This window comes from Vulpes vulpes, chromosome 15 (genome assembly GCF_048418805.1).
Source record: "Vulpes vulpes isolate BD-2025 chromosome 15, VulVul3, whole genome shotgun sequence".
Taxonomy (NCBI): Eukaryota; Metazoa; Chordata; class Mammalia; order Carnivora; family Canidae; genus Vulpes; species Vulpes vulpes.
Genome location: NC_132794.1, coordinates 105,393,357 through 105,413,905, shown reverse-complemented (window position 1 = coordinate 105,413,905; position 20,549 = coordinate 105,393,357). Strand labels below are relative to the sequence as shown.

The window sequence follows — 20,549 nt, the reverse complement described above, 5'->3', positions numbered from 1 at the left end:
AGGGGAGGAAAAAGAAAAAAAAGAAAAAAAGAAAAATTTCCATAGTGCCCTATAGTCCCCACACGTGCACGGAATGTCTAATCTTAACTTTTCAAGGCAGGATGTTAACAAAGCTTGTATTTTTGCCCTGCATTGTAACTTGGCCTTATCACAGTGTAAAGGGTGGGGAGATTGTCCTAAATTATGTCCAGGCAGCCCCCCTGGATCCGTGGATTAAGAGATTAAAGGAGACCACTGGGCCAGGCCTCCTCTTTCCCCTTCATATTCCTGGTATGATAATTGCTTAAACTGATTTGCACTTTCACAAAAGCTCGCAGGACGCTTTGTAGCTCGAACAGAACAGACGAGGTTTCTCTATCAATGGAAATAAAACTGATTAATGCAGCCTATCAGGATAAGAAGCAAATGAAGCATGCAAAAACAACCTCGTACCCCCAGAAGGGGGAAGGAGGAGGGAAAAAAGCTAAGTTTCCTCCAAGACTGGTTACAACTTTTTCTTTAATGTTAAAATTAAGAGTTGAAGGTTTCTCAGAATGCTTGCCTTATAAGGCTGCCGAGACCCTTGGGCTTGCCTCCTCACCTCCAGCAGACTGGGGCCTGAGAGAGAGGAAGGTAGGAGGGAGGGAGGGAGGGAAGGAGGGAGGGAGGAAGGAAGGAAGGAAGGAAGGAAGGAAGGAAGGAAGGAAGGAAGGAAGGAAGAAGGGAAAGAAGGAGGAATGTAGGGAAAGGAAGGAAGGAAAAGATTGGTGGGAGGTGGGGAGGAGCTTATACTTTGGGGTTTGAAGTCAGAAGCAGTTTAAAAGTCCCAGGATTCTGATTCTGCTAAGTGCTTCCTCCAATCCTAGGGGAATATCCTTCAACGCAAAACTTAACATGTCTGGATTAAAACAACAACAACGACGACGACGATGACAAACTAGAAGTTAAGAGAAGTAAGCATTTTTAACCTGAAATTCAAACCAAACTCCCTCGGGGAGCCTTGCAGTGGGCAAAGGTCTGGTTGGAAAACTTTTCTCCCATTCCTTTTCTGAAGGACTTAAGTTTTCCTAATCCTCTCCCTTTTGCACCCTCATCTCCCTTTAAAATGCCCAAGAATCCATCAGTCTGGCCCTTTGTGGGTGAGGAGCCTGGGTTTCTTGAGCCTCATTGGAGAAGGACCACACTCAAATTATAGATACTTAAAAAAAAAAAAAACTCACTTCAATTTCTCAAAACGACTACTCTGAGGGCATATTGATAAATCTTTATTGACAAAATATTGACATTGACATACTTCTTGGAAGTATATAGTGTGTTAGAATTCTAACAAATTAACACAAAACACAAAAATATTTACATTCTGGTATAGAAGACATTAAGGAAGCATTTGTCACTCTCTTTAGTAAGTCTATGATCTTGGAATAGAAACTCAGTGCTTGAAAACTTGCCGCCATGTCCTTGGCCACACTTAACATCATCCCCGCTAACTACAGTCCTTCAGTTTTTGCAACAGATAGATTTAAAGTTTGGGAATGGCCTTTACAGCGAATGGTTGAATTTGGCCAATCTCTCCAACCACCAAAAGGAGTTTACTTCACGGTTTTAAGCCTTCGGGATGTTAGGAAAAGGGAATGTTCAAGAAATAGAATTAATTTAGGGTTTTTCTTTCCCAGCACAAGTCCTGACTCCTCTCATGGGCACCCTCCCCCGCCACCCCCAGCCCCCCATCCTGCTCCCCATTTCTCTGTAAGAGGACCACTATCGCCGAGCCTACTTCATTTACCTTTCACAATCACTTTGACGTCAGAAGGTATCAAAAAGTGTTTACAGACTGCACATTTCTCGAAAAAATAAATCAAAATAAAAAGCACATAGAACCTGTCTTTAAAAGGAAAAGAAAATTACAATTCATTTTCTGTCTTTAGACACCATTCGCCCAACAACTGCTACATGCAATTCAAGTTTTTGAACAGGTGTGGGATGGGGCTGGATACGGAATTTCGATTGCTATTATTACTGATTATTTTTAAAGATTGGGGGGCGGGAAACTCTGCGAAGTGCAAAAGAAAAGTCCTGTGCCTGGTTGGGGTTTTCTTTTTTAGCATCATTATATCATCATCATTTTTTTTTTTAATCAGGACTGCGATAAACGGAATACCTGCCAATCATCTTGTCTCGCTGGGTTGGTGTTTGACTGGCAGCTTCCCTTGTTCAGAGCGCCTTCGGGCTGTGCCACATTTGGATCTCTCTCTCTCTCTCTCTCTCTCTCTCTCCCACTCTCTCTCTCTCCCTCTCTCACTCAGCTGCCTCTTTAGACAAGGGTTGCATGTTGATCAAGAAGCCTCCGTCCTCTGCCATCTCCACGCAGCCTGGGATCAGGACCCTGTGCCCTCGCTGCCCAAAGTCTGCGACGCGCCAACGCTCTCTCCGAATCCCTCTTCCTCTTCTCCGTGCATGTGTGTGCGGTTTTTTTGTTTTGTTTTGTTTTGTTTCATAGGGTTTTTTGTTGTTGTTTTTGTTTTGTTTTCCTTCTACCCCTCCTCTCCCTGTCTCTGTTTTGCTCCGTGTTGTCCGTTCGGTGGGGTGCGGTTTATGTCTTTAATCGTCTGAGGTCACGTCTATTTCCTCGGGACTCGCCTGCTTGGTGGCGATTCTCCACCGGTTAATATGGTGCGTCCCTTTTTTCTTTTGTTGCGAATCTGAGCCTTCTTCCTCCAGCTTCTGTCTTTTGAACTTCGTCCTTCGGTTCTGAAACCATACTTTTACCTGTGGCCGAGAGGCAGATGGGGCACGTTAGTTCCTCCACAGCGCCCTCCTCCCGCTCCCTCCTGTGAGCCTGCCTGCGAAAGCCTAGTCCCCCAGCTGTGCATCCAAAGGGTGGGCCTCCCCAAGGCCTCCCTTCTGGGATCCGAGCCCTTACTGCTGTCAGCTAGGAAGCCTGGCTTTCCTACCCTTTGGGGCCCTGGCAGGGTGCTTCCTCGGGGCCAGGTGGCCCAGGGTGCACAGGGCCCCTGCTCCCTTGCCTTGGAGGGGACACCCACCTCTGCTGGGAAGCCAAAGTCTTACAAACCCTGGGAAGCCCCTGCAACAATAATAAGCAAGGTAAAATAAAAAGAGACAGGTCCCTGACTCCCTGTACCTAGCCAGTGCAGGCAAGACCTCATTCCCTGCCGCAGCAGCTTTCTTGTGCAAGGCCCAATGTGCTTCCTATTTTGCCTGTTTCCGCAGCATTGCCTAAATATAGCGCCTCCTCTGCAAGGCCTTGGCCTGGGGTAGGCAGTCAGGATTTGCCTGAGCTTCCTCTTCCTTGCCCAGGACTCTTGCAGGTGAGCAGGAGTTGGGGGGTACAGGAGTACTGGAAGAAGGCGAGGGGATGGTGGGATGCAGAGGCCTGGGGACCAACCCAGCTGTACGTTTCCAGCTAGGAAAAGACGCTCAAAAGTGAAAGCTTCTGAAAGACCTTTGGATAAAGAGGAAGTGAGAGAGAAACTAAGAAAGAGGAGAGGAGAGAAGAGATGGAGCACCCTCCCATCCCTCCCTCCCCCCCCCCCCATCACCCCCAGGACCCACCAGGCCCAGGCTCCCACTCTGGTCACATCACTTCCCAGCAGACTGGGGCTGGCGGCCTCATGTCCCCAGAGCAGCTGCTAGAGGTCCGGGGAGCAATGATGTGGGGCTGCGCTGCGATCACCATCACCCCCTGGGAGAGCTGGGCAGCGAGTCCCCACTCAGCCACCAGAGGAGACACCAACGTTGTCCCACCCTCCCACCAGTGCGGTACAGTGAGGGAAAAGCGGGTGACTGCACCTCCCCTGCCCCCAGGCCGTCCAGTGCCCAAAGCAGCAAGCAGCCCAGGCCCCTGAAGCCCTCGCCACTCCCTCCTTTTAGAAGGCCGGCCCAGGTCCCGGCTTGCTCTCCCCAATGCCCCAGTCCCCCAAAGTGCCCCATGAAAAAGCCGAGCTGGAACAAGGCTGAGTTTAATTTGCTTTGAGTTTGCTAATTGAGGGGGAGGACGGTTCATTTCTCCCCGGCGCTCGCCCAAGGCGCGCGTCGGTGCGCTCCGGGCTTGACACGCACACAAAGACTCCAGGCAGCGTGGGCAGCGAGGCGGACAAAGACCACCGCGGCCTCGGCTATCCAGGAGAAATCAGCCGGGCCGCGCCTTGTGCCGGGCCCCGCACCAACCCGCGAGGCCCTCCTCGGTTTTGTCCAGGGGGACGTTTTAAAACAAAAGCCTCGACCTCTTTGCGCCTCCCAGGAAAAGTGTTACAACTTAATCTGCCCCAAAACGTTACTGTTTGTCGGGAACTTTGACCCCGCCCTGCAGCTCCACGTACAGTAGCGCCTACTGTAGCCCTAAGCCCCCTCCCCGACCCCAGCAGGCCAGAGCCAGGCCCGCCTCCGAGCCCCGAGGCACCGCAAGGATCTGTCCCCCGAGGCAGCCCTTCTCCGCAGCCTTCAGCTCTGTTTCGCTGATTTAGGGACGCACCTAGGATGTCTGGCCTCTGCCTTCTGATTCTCTGATCCCCTCAAGGGGAGAAACCGGAGCCGCCGGTGTGAACCTTGGGTCTGCAGTGGCACAGAACCCGCGCTTAACCCACTCGGAGACACCTCCAGATTTGAACCTCACGCATCCCCTCCGCCACCGCCCCTCACCTCCTGCCTCTCCTTCTTCCAGTACTCAGCCGAGTCCCCAGACTTTAACTGAAAGTGTCACCAAAAGTGCACAGGTGCCTTAGCCAGGAACTGTAAGTCATGCCCAGTGGACAGAAGGAGCTACTCAGCCTGTCTCCCCAGAGCCTGGGGTAGGTCGGCTCCTGCAGTCCCTTGCTGGAGCCCAGGGAAGCCAGGCGCCTCCAAACTTATACATTATGAACTCCAGCGTGGAGCCAGCTCCCCGGCTCTTCGCCAAAGGCCCTCTCCGAGCTCCGCACTTGTGTGCTAGCTGCGTGGGGCCAGAGTTGTGGGCTGGGTTCGCAGGGTGCACGCCTCGCTCACCTGAGTTTCCGTGAGGCTGAGGCTGTGCGCCAGCTGCTTCCTCTCGGCGCCCACCACGTAGTGGTTCTTCTCGAAGGCGTGTTCCAGCCTCAGAAGCTGGGACGGGGAAAAGGCGGTTCGGATCCGCTTCGGCTTTCGGGCCAGCGCGTTGTGCAAAAGGAAGCTCTCCGGGCTTGTGTCGTTCCCTGCCGGGGACATAGCAGAAGTCCCGTTAGAGGGGCCCGTCCTGGCCCGGGCCTCACGCTTCTCCCGAGCCGGGCTGGTGGGGCACAGCGCTCATGGCCTTCGCCAAGCCGATGCGACACGGCCCGTGGGGACCCAGGGGTGCGGGAGGAGGATGACGGCCCAGCTTCCCTGCGCGGAACACTGAGCCTCTACCTGTGCGGCACCCACCCAGCAGCTGCCTGGCGGGCCAAGTCCCCAGGCTCCTGACCTCCGCGGGCTTTGCAGCCGCCCTGGCGCCACGGTCCTCACCACCTCGGTGCCGCGCTCTCCGGGCAGATCCAGGCCCGAAACTTTCTCCTCTTTCTACCCTCGGGGAACTTTAACCCTTGGGTGTGTGTGTGGGGGGGGGGGAGTTGGCCCGCTATCCAGAGTTTTCTCGGGGACTTAATTTTAAATTATTTAAGGCTCTTCCCCTCCGGGAAAGTGCAGCAACCGGGCGCGTGCGTGCGGCCCGGCCGGGACCGAAATTTCGCCGGCGGGTGCGCGGGTTTGCCGGGGCCACCGCGGCCCGAGGACCCGGCACCCTCACTGCCCCGCTCCAGAGAACTAGCAGACACGGGCGAAGGGATCGAAACCCGGGGCTGCCGAGCCGCGGGCGCCCTATGGGACTGTCCGCGGTCCCAGAAGATCCCGGCTACTTGGGGCCTGCTGGGGGCACCGAGAGCGAAGCCGGCAGAGGAGGAGGAGAGGAGCCATAAACTTTGTGGGCAGAGCTAGAGTAGTTTCGGGTTCACTCTGGAGGGTGGCTAATCGATTCGCTAAAACCCCCCCAAAAAAACAAACGGACAGTTTAGGCGAGAACCGAGGCAAATCCGGCCCCAAAATTAGGATGAAAGGTCGTTTTTGTTTTTGTTTTGTTTTGTTTGTAATTGGGGGGTGGAAGTGGCATCTCCCGGATTCTAGGCTCTGGCAGGAACGCAAAGGGTTAATGGATGGACCAGCCGCGGAGTATTGATCGGCTGTCGCGGGGAGGAAGGTCTCTTCCCGGTGCTCCGACCGCTAAACTAATTACTCTTCCCCTTTTCTGGAGTTTTAACTTTTCTCCTACCTCCACCCAGAGAAAGAATAAATAAAAATTAAAAAAAAAAATAGCAGGAAGGGAAAACACCCAAACAGATCTTTTTGTCCAGCCCGTCTCCCGATCCGGTTCGTTTCTTTTAAAACAAAAACAGAATCAGGAACAAAACCCAGAGCGAACCCGCCTCCCCGCCGCGGACGCCCCGCGCCGCGTTCCAGCAGGTCTCCGCGCGGGTGCCGAGCCGCCCAGGTCGCTACCCGCGGGGGTTCCAGGGCCCTCCCCGGGCCGACAAAAAAAGGGGGGAGAAGAAGCCCCTTAGACTTCGCCCTGTGGGCGCGGGGGTCTCCTCGCCGCCCGAAGAGGGTCGGAAGCTGAGAAGTCGCAGGGCTGGGCTTGAAGGCGCGAGGAGTGGGTGACAAACAGGGTCTTGCGCAGGCGACGGCGAACCTGGAGGCCGGGCCGTGGCCGTGCGCCCTCGGCGCGAGGGCAGCCCGGGCGCCGCGGAGGAGGCGGAGAGCCTGGGTACCCCGCGGGCTCCGGGACTGCGCGGAGGCCGGCGCCCCGGGAAGGCTGCCCAGCCTGGCCCCAACGCGAGGGCGCCCCGGGGGCGACTTCTCCGTGTGCGCCCCCTCTCTAAGGGGTCCCGCGGCCGCAGGCCGGCCCCCCAGCGCGGCCGCAGCTCCGGGGACCGGGGCACCCGCCCCGTGCGCGGCCCCTCGCCGCGCAGCTCCCGCACCGGGGCGCGCGGGCCCGCAAGCTGCAGGCACCTCCTCCCAGCCAGGCCTTGCCAAGCGCCCACCCGGCGCAGGCCGAGGGCAGCGCAGGACGCGGCGCGCTGCAGCCCCGCGACGTGGCACGTACCTTGGAAGCGATGGCCCAGATACCGGTAGCGGTGGATGAGCCAGGGGTAGAAGGTGGACGGGTCCCGCTGCTGCGAGGCGAAGAGGGGGTGTGGCGAGTGCGAGGAGGGCAGGGGGTGGGCGGCCAGGGCGTGCGGCGGCGGCACCGGGTGCACGGGCACCGCGGGGTTGGGCGGGTGCGAGACCGCCTCGGCGAACACCAAGTCCGGGTTGGAGTAGACGCCCCTGCCGGCGGCGGCGGCGGCGGCGGCCGAGTGGAAGCCGTTGAGGAACGGGTTTATGGGGCTGGAGTTGGCGTAGCTGAGCGCCGCGGGACGGATGGGGTCCTCGGAGCGCGAGGCGGGCAGGGGACTGTCCTTGGCCACCAGCGACTCGATGGTGAAGCAGCGCTTGGGCGCCGGCTGGAACATGCTGCGCCGAGGAGCGGGCGCCCGAGGCTCCCGGCTCCCGGCGACCGCGGCGCGCTGCCTCCGCCGCCCGCTGCCCGCGGCGAGCACGGACGGGAATTGGGGACTTGTTTGTTTGGGGTGGGGGTGGGGGGAGGAAAGGAAGAAAGAAAGGAAAGGAAAAGGAAAGGAGGGGGGAGGGGGGAGGGAGAGGAGGCAACGCCGAGGATCCCGAGAATCTTGCACCAAACGCGCCCAACCTGGAGAGAGGGGGGAAAAAATCCTTCCAGAAGAATTTGCAGGCGCGGATCGGGGTAATTTTTTTTTTTTTTTTTTTTTTTTTGGCGAGATGGCGTGGGGGGATCGGAGTTACAGGCAGGGAGGAGGGGGGGGGGAAAGTTTCTCGGGGGAGGCAAGAAAAAAAAAAAGTTTTCTCTCCTCTGCAAAAGGCGGGCAGGGCGCCCTAAGTCCAAGGACAATCCATGGAAGTGTTCGCTTCTTCACAAGTTGTGCAAACGATTTGTTAGTTCATGAGCCTAATTAGTGCGGGGATCACATAAACAGCTTCCTCCGAAGCCTGGTAAATGGCTTGATGATTGGTCGCTATTACTCGCCCTGAGGTGGAAGGGGGGAGACTCTTTAAAGTGCGTCAGAGGGAGGCGAGCGCCTGGGAACCCGGAGGCCTGGATCCCGGCCGAGAGTGGAACGGAGTCGGCGCCGCGGCCCCGGCCGAGCCTCCCCCCCGCGCCCGCCAGGCCGCCCGCCCGCCGCGCCTTGGCCCCGCGCTCCTGGCCCGCTCGCCCCGCGGCGCCCGCTGCGCCTTCGCCTCCTCCTCTTTCGCCGCCTCCTCTTCCTCCGGCCTCCTCTGCTCCTTCTCCTCCTCCTCCTCCTCCTCCTCTTCCTCCTTCTTCTCCTCCTCCTCTCCTTCCTCCTCCTCTTTCCCCACCTCCTCCCCCTCTGCCACCGCCTCCTCCTTCACCACCACCACTCCCTCCGGGGCACCCCGGTCCCTGCAGAGTCCCCGGCCCGCGCCGCCTCCGCCGCGGCCCCCTGGATCCCGAGCCGGTGGGACGCACGGACGGACGGACGGACCCGCAGGTCCCTGCGCCCCGCTCTCGGCCGCCGCTGCCCCCCGCGGCCCCGCGTCGGGGAAGCGGGATCGCGCCCGGAGCCCCGGAGGGTAAGCACGGCAGGGGGGGATTCCGCGCGAGGGCTAACGGGGCCGCTCGGTTCCCCCAGTCCCCACCCCCCGGCAGAGCGCGGGCGGTTTCCCAGGTGAGGAGGGCGCGCGGGCTCGGGGGTGGGGGCGGAGGGGGTCCTGCAGCCGCGCCTGGCCTTGGGGTCCCAGGGTCGCCGCGTCCGCGATCCTCCACCGGGGTCCTTCGTTTGCAACTTGAGCCACGAGTCAGCGACCCTGCCCGGGGGACGCGCTTCCCACCGGCCCCGCGGGCTCCCGGCTTTTTTCTCTCTGGGAGGATGCTCCCCTCCTTCCCCCAAACTGTTCCTTTCTGTAATAAGTGGGACCAAGGGGTCCAAGGTCAGGGGAAAGACGGATGTGGTGTTATTCTTATCGTTACGCTGTCGGTATTACCTGCGTTAGTTTTAGTATTATTATTGCTGCTGCTGCTGTTGTTGTTGTTTTGTTATTATTATTATTATTATTTCTATTATTATTCCGCCATCTGTCGTCCCAGGGGCGGGTTGCTGAGCAGGGCTTGCAGCTAGGGACTGCAGATCGCGTCTCCGGTCCCAGGCCGTGTCCGCATTTTCGAGCTCGCCTTCGGTTTTGGGATGATTTTAGGGCCGAGTTCCCTCGTCCCCATTGGCTCGCGCCGCGGCATAATTATGATCACATCCCCCAGGCTGCTGGCGCTGCTCTCTGTTTATTGGTGGTTAAAGATCTATTATCTATTCATCAGCCGCTTCTTTTTTTCCTTTTTTTTTTTTTCTTCTTGCCAATTGCATTCTTCCTAAGTGAAGTACCAGCAGGTATTTTGCACGTTTACAATTAATGAGGGAAAAAATCCGGCATCCTTTAAATCTATCACTTAGAGGTCCGTGCCATTTCTCTTAAGGAGGAAGAAATGCCAGTGTTTGGTGACTAGGTTGCCGTGAGACCCAGGAAAAGTCGATTTGGGAGAGGGAAGAAGAGCAAAGTCCTGAGAGGGAGATGGCTACCACCACCAGCTTCATCAGTGGAGGGTCTGGGTCTTTGCACTGAGCCCCCTGCTTGCCCAACCACCCATCTCCCTGCCCTGGGATCTCCCTTGACCCTCTCTGGTTTCATCTGATGTGTTTTTATGTTCACATCAATCTCTTGACTTCTTTATTCCAGGCATAATTTGTTTGGGGGTGGGGAGGGAAAACCCTTCAGGAAAACTCTCCAGGCAAGAGAAGTTAGAAGTGTGTCTTCTGGGGTTGTCTGGGCACCTGACCTTAACTAGCAGACATCATCTGCCGCACTTCCCCCCCCCCCCCACCACCACCACCAATTTTCCCAGAGCATGCACACATGCACACATTCACACACAAGACAGGTGTGGGCCTTGGCTTTGCCCTCATGCCCTGCGAAACCTGACCCTGTCTCAGACTTCAGACCTCTGACGCCAGCTCTGGGCTAGGGTGGTGGCTGGGTTTTCACCCTTACCAGGTTCCTGTGGTTTTGCTTTGCAGCATCCCCCTATCCTTTTTCCCAGGCCCAAGGATGCAGGGTGTTCAGTCCAGCCTCTTGTAATGGGGTACATTTGGAGATGTACCTGCCTGCCTGTGGCGTGAACCACCGACCTCCTCCAGAAATATCCTCCCCTCCAGAAATATCGTCTCCAGTTCAGAAATCTCTCCCTCAGTTAAGCTGTAGGGACACAAACCTCACCATGCCCAGGCCAGCAGGGAACCTGAAGCCACCTGAAAAGGCGGTTGGCTGTTGCTAGCCAGAGCCTGGGGGTGGAGGGTAGAGGTCAGCCCTCCATTTCTAAAGCCAGAAAAGGACACCCAATTTAGGTGGGCTTAGATCATGGATCCTGCAACCAGGGGGAAAGGTCCTCCTTCTCCTGGGCAGGCTCTCCAGGAAAGATGAGGGTCCGAACTAGGGGCACTTAGAAGCCCTGCCCTGGCTGCAGGGTGGGGAATGATAATTTATTTCACAGTATTAGTGATCTTGGCTAGGGACATGAGAGTAGATGACCTTGAGGGCAGAGGGGATCCAGTTAGTGTCTGGGAGGTGGAGTGAGGCCACCGTGGCGTGTGAAACGTAGGGCATTTGACCTTTTTTAAAAGTCAGAGGCCAGGCGCTCAAGTATTGGTGGTACTCCCTTAAACTCTTTCCTACCTTTGCCTAGAAGCATCCAGAGTGCCGAAGGGAGTGAACCACAGTCTGGAGCCCAGACCCCTCCTCTTCCTGCTGCCCGAGGCAGGAACGTTTAGCCCTGGGGCAAAGGGCCCAGATTGCTTGGAGCCTCCTCTCTGGTCACGGTCACGCAATATCCTCTGCAGGCCACCCGCCTCTTGCAAAGTGCCCAGAGATTTGCCTCAGGGTCTCTTGTGGCTGGCAGGTGGGCAAGGGTGGAGGAGCAGCAGGGTCCGTTTCCTCTGGCCCAAGTGCTGGGGGCCCCAAGTCTCACTCAGGCCCACAGGAGGGACAAATGAGTTTGAGCCTCGTGGAAACCGGGGAAGCCAGATAATCTATGCTAATTCATGCAGCCAGAGACCTGAGGAACTCGGGAAGGTTCGAAAGGCGGCCCGACATACAGGAGAATTAACGAGGACAGTAACTCATTAACCAAGACCAGTGGGAGAGGCTCAGCAGGGCACTGGGCACTCTGATCTGGACTCGGACCCTGGGCCAACTCTACCCCTGCTCCTTGCACCGTGCGGCTGCCACTTACTTTCCTCGCCACTTACTTTCCTCGAGGCTTAGGCCTTTGCAGAATCCGGCCCCTCTTTGTTCCCTAGCTGCCCTAGCAGGATGGGTGTTTGGTGAGGTATTGGAGTATGCAGTGAGCCATGAGGGGATTTCTGAGGCTCCCTCTTAGGGCAAGGGGCTCTTTTTCCTACATGCCCCAAACCACCTCAAGTGGGACTCTGTAGATTCAGGAATCTCCACTAAACAGGCAGTGGGACTAAGAGACACAAGATGAAGGTTCAAATCTGAGATGTGTCACTTACTGTCTGATGAGGGATCTGGGGCAGACACCCAACCTTTCCCCACCTCCATCTTGTCATCTGTAAAAATATGGCCAATGCTGCCCCCAAGACAGTGGAGCCTAGAAGTCAGGCTTGTTTTGAAGAGTGATAGAACCCTTCTATTTCTTGATGATGGTGGCAATTACAACTCTAGGAGCATTTTCCAAAACTCATAGAGCTCTACACCATGAAGGGTGAATTTCACTAGATGTTAGACCCTAATGAATCTGCCCCACCCCAAAACGGCAGTCAGATCTGGTTGACCTTGAGCAAATTACCTGACCTCTCCGTGCCTTTCTCTCCTGTGAACTGGAGATAAATAATAGTATCTTGGCCCTTGGGGTTGTTTAAGGAGATAAGCCAAGCAAAGTGCTTGCTTAGGCTGTGATTAGCACATCATGAGCTGTAATAAAAGTTAGCTCCTGTTCCTGCGTTGCTGTTATTATTACCTGCCACCTCCAGGGCTTGTTCCTGGGCTTCAAAACTGAACAATATAGTTGTGCAAGCATAAGCCATTGCTGGTCTCACACTCCCGCCACTAGCTTCTCCATGCTCCCTCAAAAGGCCAAGGACTTCCCTGGGCTGGTGCTGAGGTGAGAGAAGCCTGGATTCCTGGCTAGTGGGAGGTATCAAAGGGCAGAAATGTGTGTGTGTGGAGAGGGGAATCTCCCATAGCTCTCTGCCCTGAGTTTCCTCCCTGGGGTGCATTCACCGCCTCCTGCAATTCAGGATAGATGCCCAGGTGCTGCCTGGGATCACTACATTTGCGACCACCTTCTCGACTCTCGGTTTTCTTATCCGTGAACAGGAGATAGCATTATCCTAACAGTTGTTGAGGGGTAAGTGAGCTAATGTTTGGCATAGTCACCCTTCATCAAATATTATTGTTAGGCCACGGCTTGGGGTGGTCCAGCCGGCCTCCTGCACCCCGCGATGTCCAGGGCCCTCCCTGGGAGCCCGTAGGGGGTCCGTGAGCCCTCCAGGAAGCAGGGGAAGCATGAACGTCGGCGAAGGGTGAGCCCCTTCCCGGGAGAGCCCCTTCCTGGGCACAACACAAGCAAAAGGTACCTGGGGATGGTCAGGGCCTAGGGGCTCAGTTAACTACTCCTCCCACCCACTGTGATTCCCAGTAACCCGGCGTCTTCGAACGCGCACGGAGAGGGTGGGAAGACGAAAAGAATTCATACCTTTAAAAACATGTTTTTAAAAATTGTTATTAGAGCAAAATCCCTCCCTGGCGTCCTCCCCGAGGCTGCTCCCTGGGCCGGGATCCGCGTGCGCGCAGCGGCGCCTAGTGGCGAGGGCCGGAGCGGGCTGCATAGCCGCGGCGCCCTGAGCCCCGCGCGCCCTGGGGAGTGCTGGGGTGCGCCCCACCGCCCAGCTCCTGCGGGGCCCGCCATCAGGGCCGGGAGAGGCCGTCTATGGAGGCTCACTGACTACACAGTAGAGAGGACGACTTGGAAATGGGTCCCTCCCCCCTCCATCAGCTCCAGCTCTTGGAATCCCAGCTCCTGGAGGAGTCGGGCTTCTTTCCCGAAGAGTGCAAGGAAGGGGGAACGGGTTCAGTTCTCAAAAGGACCAGGAGGGCCGTGATCACCTGGGCCAGGGCGATGGCCAACTACTGCACAAATGCACCCACAAACCCGTGCCTGAGGTCCCAGATCCCGCTGCCCAACCGCGGTGGTTCAGAGAATGGACCCCTGTTCCCCAGCGCTGGCCCCACGCGGGGTGGAGTCGGAGGAGCTAGGGGCGCGGGGCGCGGCTCTTCCGGCTTCGCGCCCCCTCGTGGGCGGCCAATGATCGCTGGAGCCTGGGGTCCTGGTGATTATTGCGGAGGCGGCGATTGGTCATCAGACGAAATTAGGTGGCCCCGCCACCGCGGGCCGGGTGACAGGCTCCTTCTTCTTGGAGCCCGCGGACCTGCTCTTGTCTCGGGGCAGGCTAGCCTCTCCGGTGAGGTGAAGCCGTGGCATCCTCGCGGGGGTCTCTGGAAATGCAGGCACTCCCCAGGTAACTGTTCAGTGCGTCCACCTGGGGGCCAAGCCCTCACCGCAGTGTCTGGACCCTGGCCTCGGCCTCTGCTGTCCCAGGCGACTGCAGGAAACTGGTGCTGCCCTTCTCTGGATGTTAGCAGGGGCTTGTGAACCCCTGGGGCTCCAGAGATCTATCCAATTTTAGATCTAACATTTCAGAGCCAGGAACTCCGCACTGGTTGGAGCTACAAGCAGGACCTGACCCTAGAGATTTACCTCACTCATCAATCCCTCAACACACAGGCTGTCTGGACTCACTACTGAAAGCAAAGAAACAGAATCAGAGGAGACGCCGGTCTCTATCTCCCTCAGCTGCCTTCAAATGAGTCTAAGGCCAAGCAAAGAAGCGTGAGGGACAGACTTATGGACACAGACCGGCAAGAGGGGTTAGGAACCACTGGCCTTGCTCTAGGGACTGCTCCGCAGGGGTGGCGATAGTCCTGTCTCTCCTGCACTCCCCCCTCCCTGTGTAGATAGAGTTGTCACACTCCCCTCCTCCCACCCCTATAATTGTGTCTCCTTTGGGACTCAAGGGCACTGACTGTTGCCAGGTGCTCCCGGAGGCTGGACAAGATGTCCAAAAGGCCACGGGACCAGCATGGAAGGTGGGGGACACACCTTCTAACTCCTCTACTGCCTTCTTTGGCATCTTTTGCTTTGAGACTCTGCTCTTGCCACCCGTGACCGACCTCGTAAATTGGGGTTCGGTCCTTTTAGGAGCTCCTTGAGATTGTCAGCACTAACGAACCATCAGACCTGGGGATGGCTTCTGAAACACCGGTGCCCCACCAGACCCTCTTTCAGGAATTTGTGTCTTCTCTCGGTATCTCTCCACTTTTTTTGGACTCTAGGGGCCTGGGCTAAGGCTGAGAAAGGGATCCTGCCATTTGAGGAAAGAGGGAGACTGGAAACTTTCTCTTGAAGGCTGCAGCTCTCCTTGAAACCTGGAGAGGATGCCTGGAAGGTTTAGAAGTTGTAGCATTTAAAAGCCCGTTTTTTCTCACATTGGTAATCTCAGTGAACTTCAGAATATGATGTGGAAGGAGCCATAATACCCGTTTTCCAGATAAGAAAACTGAGGCTCAAAGAGGTGACACAAAGCATTCTCACCCCCTAGCCGAGCATGCTGTGGCCCTTCCAAGAGGGGCCCTGGGACCGATCAGTCCACCCCCACCCCCCAGTGTTGCCAGACACCTACATTCAAGCCAATGAGAAAAGAAAGTGAAGAGCCCCACCCCCCAACCGGCTGGCAGACTGGGGGGGGGGGGCACCCAAACCCGTCACAGCAGGGAGGTTCATCCAGGCCCCACTTGGCGGAACTCTGGCGCCTGCCTGGAAGCCACTTGCCCACCGTTGTCATCCAGGCCACCTTTTCAGGCCTCGCCCCCACACCCTCTTTCTCTTTCCCTGGTCCCTTCCCGCGATCCAACCTCGGGGTTTAGGACAAGAGGGCCGACATCGGCCTCACTGCAGCCGGGGAGCCGGAGAGCTGTCAGGGCAACGCTGGTGGCCCGGCGGCGGCGGAGACTCCGTGCGCCCCGCACCCTGGGGTGGCTCCCGTGGGCGACTCGGAGAGGCCCTGCGCCTACAGAGCAGCGCCTGCGGCCGCAAAAGGCAAAGCGTGGTCCCAGCTCCCCTCCCAGGCAGCAGGGCGGCCTGGAGGCCCCTCATCCAGCTACCCCTGCCTCCCTAGCTCCTCCGGCGAGCGCGGACCCGGCTAGGGGACAGAAGAGTGCCCAGGGACAGGGAGCTTCCGAGGAGGCCCGCAGAGACGGCCTCCCCCCACCCAGCCCGGGTCCTGATGAGACCCACTCCTGGAGCCTGGGCCCCCGCGGCCTTTAATTACAGGCGGCGGCCAGGCTGCCCCCAGGACTGGTGGGAGGGAGCCCCTCCAGCTGGGGCCCCGCAGCTGCACCCCTGCCCACCACATTCACATTCCGGGACTCCTAGCGCCCGGGGGTTGGACGCATCAGGCCCGGCTCCCCTGTTTGCGTCCCCTCCGCGTCCGAGCGCGGGGACCGGCTGTGCGCCCAGCGTCCGCGCGGCCGGGTGGCCAGCCCCTGGCGGCAGGCGGAGTGGCGCCCGAGGGGACCTCCGGGGCGGGCCTCCGGGGCCTCCGCGCGGGGTCCGCCTGTCTCCGCCACCCGGGGGGGACCGGGAGAGGCCCGAGCGCAGCCGCCCTCCGCTTAGCCGGCCGCCCGCGGCTCGCCGGGAGCAGCGCAACAAAGGGTGGCATCGCGGCGGCGCGGGCAGGGACCTCATTGGTTCAATATTAGCTTTTCATTCCAGTCTATTGTGCCCATCTGAGATAATATTGACTCTGGGGTGAGAGCCCACAGACGACAGAGCTTGCCTAGCGCTCCGCGGCAGGGCGCTCGGAGGGAAGAGGATCAGAAATGGAAAGTTAAAGGGACGGCAAACAAGCCGCCGGGCGGCGGCGCGCCCCGGGACGGAGGACAAGCCCGCAGCCGGGCGCTCTCCGCGGCGCGCGCCCCGGGCCTCCGACCCGGGAGCCGGGGTTGGGGAGGCCGCGCCTGGGGAGAGCGCTGCGCCTTCCCACCAGAACCACCCTCGCTTAGCGCACGCTCCCACCTCCCAGACGCTGGATTTTGAGGTGCCGCCTCTAGGTAACTGGAGAAAAACTGGCTCCCACTCACGCGGCTTTGGCTTGCCAGGAAGCCAGCGTCGGCCTGTAAGATATTTTCCCCTTTTAAAAGATGTAACTCTTCGGGGTAAACTTCTCTGTCAAAGCGTTTCTCCTGTTTCTCCGGCACGAGAAGAGTAAACACTCGCAGCAATTATCATTAAGCTGCATTACTTGGAAGTGCGCGGTTAATATCAAATTTCTAACTGTGCGTTTTGCTTTGCTTTGAATCGTCTCCTTGCAGCCCATCCACGGGTTTCTTAGCTGCCTTTCTGACCGCAGCTTTAAAGGGCCTCCGAAACGTCAAGTCTTGCATATAAAGATTCGTTTCAATTTCCAAATTGCCTCTAAATGCCGACATTCGAAAATGGCACTTTAAGTTGTCTTACGTGTCTGAGACAGAACACTTAGGTTGACGCTGGGGGGGACCGAATGCCAAGTGCTCAGGGCTTTCAGGCAACGTAAGGAAGGATGCCCTAGGGTCTCATTTACGAAATTTGTGTCGCCCCACCCCCCTCATTGGAGACTGACCTCTATAAGAGATAATCTGTTAACTCCATTACTCCAATAAGGAGCTAGTCGTTTGAAATCTTTATGTCCACCCCAAGACACGTGGGCTGGTGGGGAACTGGGATGCGGCAAAGACTGGGGCCGGTGCCACCAGCATCCAGAACCATTGTACACCTGCCTCCTTCTCAGGCTTCCTGGGGCCTCTGGGATATTTCGGAGGAGGACATTCTGTTTAATCTACGTGACCTATCGTGTATTACATTGTATATGGTCCGTTTGCATTATGCATCATTCCTATTATTATATATAATATATAATCATGTGCTATGTATTACATATTATTTAACATAACATGGATTATATGGTTTCATCATATTACATGCTGTTTGACGTATATTTAACATCTAGTTCTTAGGTTACATTAGATTACTTATTAACGTGTGTTTAATTACACAGTATATATTGTAGCTGTATTCAGTTCTGGATGCATAGGTACATATACAGACATTTATTATATATGTGTCCTGTGTGCAAAAGTACTTGGGGGAGCCTTATAATCTCCCTGAAAGTGTATATTTGATTGTTTAATGCAACGTTACAGAGTTCTGATCGAAACCACCTTGACGCCAGCTCTGTCTTTATGACAAATACCCGGGGGGTCCAATTTTTGGCCCTGGGGACGGGAGGGAGGACCAGTCCCAAGACTGACGTTCTGGACTTTGCATTTGCGTGGTGGTGGCTGTTTTGGTTTTGAGAGGGGCCGTTTAGAGGCTCAGACGGTCCCTAACCTGATGTCATGAATTAAAAATGAATTTGGGGAGTGCGGCAGATGCTCAGCCGAGGCCTGGCGGAGGTTCGGGGCTGCAGACGCCGCCGCGGCGGGCTCGGGCCTCGCGGGGGGTGCGGCTCCGGCGGGTCCCGGCCTCGGCCGCCTGCGGGCCGCCGCCCTCCGGGGCCCGCGCTCCGAGCAGCTGCCCGGGGCTCGAGCGCCCGCCCGGCCGGTGCTGCCCGCGGCCGCCCGCTTCTTCCAGGGGCCGGAGTGAGCGGACGGCGGCGGCGGCGGGGCCGGGGAGAACCGGGTCGGGCACCTCACAGGTCGCACGCGTGCGCCCCTGGAAGAGGCAGGAACCGCACCCGAGACCCACTTCGTGGTGGGAGGGGGCGCGGACGAGAAAGGAAAGGAAGAGACTGTGGAAGCCAGGTACGGCCAAGACAGCTTCAGACCTGAGAAACGCCCCAACTTTCCAGTGGGGAAGCGGCAGGCGGCTCCTTCCACCCCCAGGCCTGGGAGTCCGGGAGAGGGGCTGGGTTGGGTTGGGGTGTGGGGGGAGCAAGAAGACCTAGCGGCCAGACGGAGGAGGTTGGGAGGCTGCCAGGGTGCGTGGGCCATTTCTTAAAAAGAGCCCCCACCCCCACCCCCAATGGCTACCTGGTCTGTGAAATAAAGCAGTGAAAGTTGTAATCACACACACACACACACACACACACACACACAGCTCACCAAGAGATTTGGGTTTCCCATTTCCAACAAAAACCTGAGCTCTGCGAGTCGGAGCCCAACTCTGATCTGGGTCCAATCCCCAGCCTTCTGGAAAGGTTTTGGTGGAAGTCACAGGGGTGGAAGATTGCAGGTTGGGGCCTCCCTGCTCTGTCCCTGAGAGGGCTCCTAGGACAGAGCTGGGGACCGGGAGTGGGAGAACGTCTTCGTGTTGCTAAAAATAAAACAACCGACCTTCCCCCTCCCCAGTGGTTGCAGTCTCCAGGCCTGGCTGCATGGCCAGGCGTCTGAACACGCAGGGGATGCCAAGCCTTCCAGATGAAGAGTGGATCACAGTGCCAACCATGTGGACGTGGATCTCCCCCAGATGGGCTTCAGCACATCTGGCCCATCTGTAGCATTTTCTCCATCCAGGTGATCCATCTTGCCTCTGCCCAGCGTGGTGGAAAACTTGATTCTCATTGTGTAAGCATGAGAGTTCCATATTTCTGCCCCTTGCTCTGAGCCCCGCTGACTCTGATTCAAGGGGCAGCTGCTCAGGTGTGCTGGGAACAAGATAGGGTCTATTTCATTGCTCATTTGCTGCGGGGGCATCTTGCATGAGAGACAGTCCACTTCTATCACTGATGGCGCCTGTACAGATGCTGTGCTACGCATCCATTACAAGGTTCTATCTTATCCAGTCTTCTCAGAAATTCATGGAAGTATCAGTCTATTCCCACTCTCCAGATGTGAAAACTGAGACTTCGAAAGAAAGGGATTCACCCCAAGATCACACACACACACACACACACACACACACACACACAGCTAGTAAATGAAGGGGTTTGGATTCTAACCCAGGGCTGTGTGATTCCAACAACTCGTCCTCCTCCCCCTAGCCCCTGCATCCTAACATAATGTTCCTCTTCTCCCCAGTGAGGAAATCAGGATAACACTTTGTGAGAAAAAGGATAACACTTTGCTCCGAGTCCCCCAGTAAGTCAATTATCACAAAATACAGATCCTAGATCCCACATTCTCTCCGGAGCATTTATTCCAGATCTGGAACAGACAAGAGAGATGGCATATGGGTAGCATATATGGCTTGCAGACAGCCTGCTCACACCTTGCTTCAGCCACCTTCCCACATGCCCAGAGAGGTGGATACTGCTGTTACTAGCCAGTTAGAGAGGCTCAGCGAAGTTGAACAACGTGTTCACTGCCCAGGCAGTTCACTCAGAGCCCTGGCACTGGCCCGGGCCAGCCCATTCCAAGCCTCCCAGCTCTGCACACCACATATGGGACCATTTAACCAACAGAGTCAGGCCTTGCATTCTGTTGTGAAATTGCTAGGTTGTTTTCTCTTTAAGTGTTCCTGCAAATATTATTTGGGGGATTCAAAACTTTCTCTTCATTTATGCCTCTCGTACTCATTCCTTCTCCATGTGTGTACCCGGCTGTGTCACAGAGCCATCAGAGGAACAAAACAGGGAACTGCTTCTTGTCTGTGTTCAATGATATTCAGAGATGACCGTGTATAGATTTTACCTATGCTTATATATTTTGCTCTATAATCATTTGCCCTATGCTCATCACTAAAGCTCAGATGTATCATAAAAATTCAAATTTATGTATGTGTGTATTTTTCATGATTTTAATGGAATTTTTAAACCTTGCTTTAGACAGTGTTTCCTATTTGCTAAGATCCAAAGGGAAGAGTTTAAAGGAGGAATCCTTTGGTCAAATGGTTCCGTATCCAAAAGCATAACCAAGAATCCAGACAGGAAATTACTTGAGAGGTCTCTAACCTGGAGGGGATGTACCAAGTACCCTGCCACCAGGAAGAGCCTTGCCAGGGAATGGCATAAGCCTTCAGACAGCCAGGGCTCCAGCTCCATGCCCATCTGAACCTCACTTCTGCACTTCTCCAGGAGCCATGTCCTTCCATTCCATGGAAAAGCTTTGTCTCATTATTTATTATAAAATTATATGAATATTTTCATACAAGACCAGAATGTGTGAAGAAGTAAATAACAGCACTTGAATTTCCCCTAGCCAGAGGCCACCACTGTCAAACATTTGGGGATGTTAACTTTTGACACCTTGAAAAAGAAAAGAAATTTGATTATGTCTACACATTTTCATTATTGCTGTTCCAGTAAATAAAGAAAGAAAAGAAACACGCCATGTAGTTCTGTTTTTATGAAATGCATAACTGGATATAGAAGTCAGAA

The 20,549-nt window shown here is 56.2% G+C and overlaps 1 protein-coding gene across 2 annotated transcripts; it reads right to left on the bottom strand.

Annotated features, from left to right (window-relative positions):
- Nucleotides 1–1,221: 1,221 nt before the first annotated feature.
- Nucleotides 1,222–8,076, bottom strand: EMX2 (empty spiracles homeobox 2). 2 transcript variants are annotated; one of them, XM_025994187.2, is made up of 3 exons: nucleotides 7,082–8,076; nucleotides 4,978–5,162; nucleotides 1,222–2,745 (listed from the first exon to the last, which is right to left on the bottom strand). In XM_025994187.2, exons 1-3 carry the CDS (start codon nucleotides 7,488–7,490, stop codon nucleotides 2,578–2,580), a joined length of 762 nt encoding a protein of 253 aa, XP_025849972.2. In that variant the 5' UTR covers nucleotides 7,491–8,076; the 3' UTR covers nucleotides 1,222–2,577. The 2 variants fall into 2 exon arrangements, with proteins under 2 accessions (XP_025849972.2, XP_025849980.2); XM_025994195.2 differs by lacking the exon at nucleotides 4,978–5,162.
- Between the last annotated feature and the right edge of the window lie 12,473 nt (nucleotides 8,077–20,549).

Bases quoted from the DNA above. Each gene is read 5' to 3' on its own strand.
- EMX2 (XM_025994187.2), bottom strand. From the start codon at position 7,490: ATGTTCCAGCCGGCGCCCAAGCGCTGCTTCACCATCGAGTCGCTGGTG. The intron at 5,163-7,081 runs GTACGTGCCACG...TGTCCCCGGCAG, and splicing joins TCTGGGCCATCGCTTCCAAG to GGAACGACACAAGCCCGGAG. The intron at 2,746-4,977 runs GTGAGCGAGGCG...TCTCGGCCACAG, and splicing joins TCAGCCTCACGGAAACTCAG to GTAAAAGTATGGTTTCAGAA.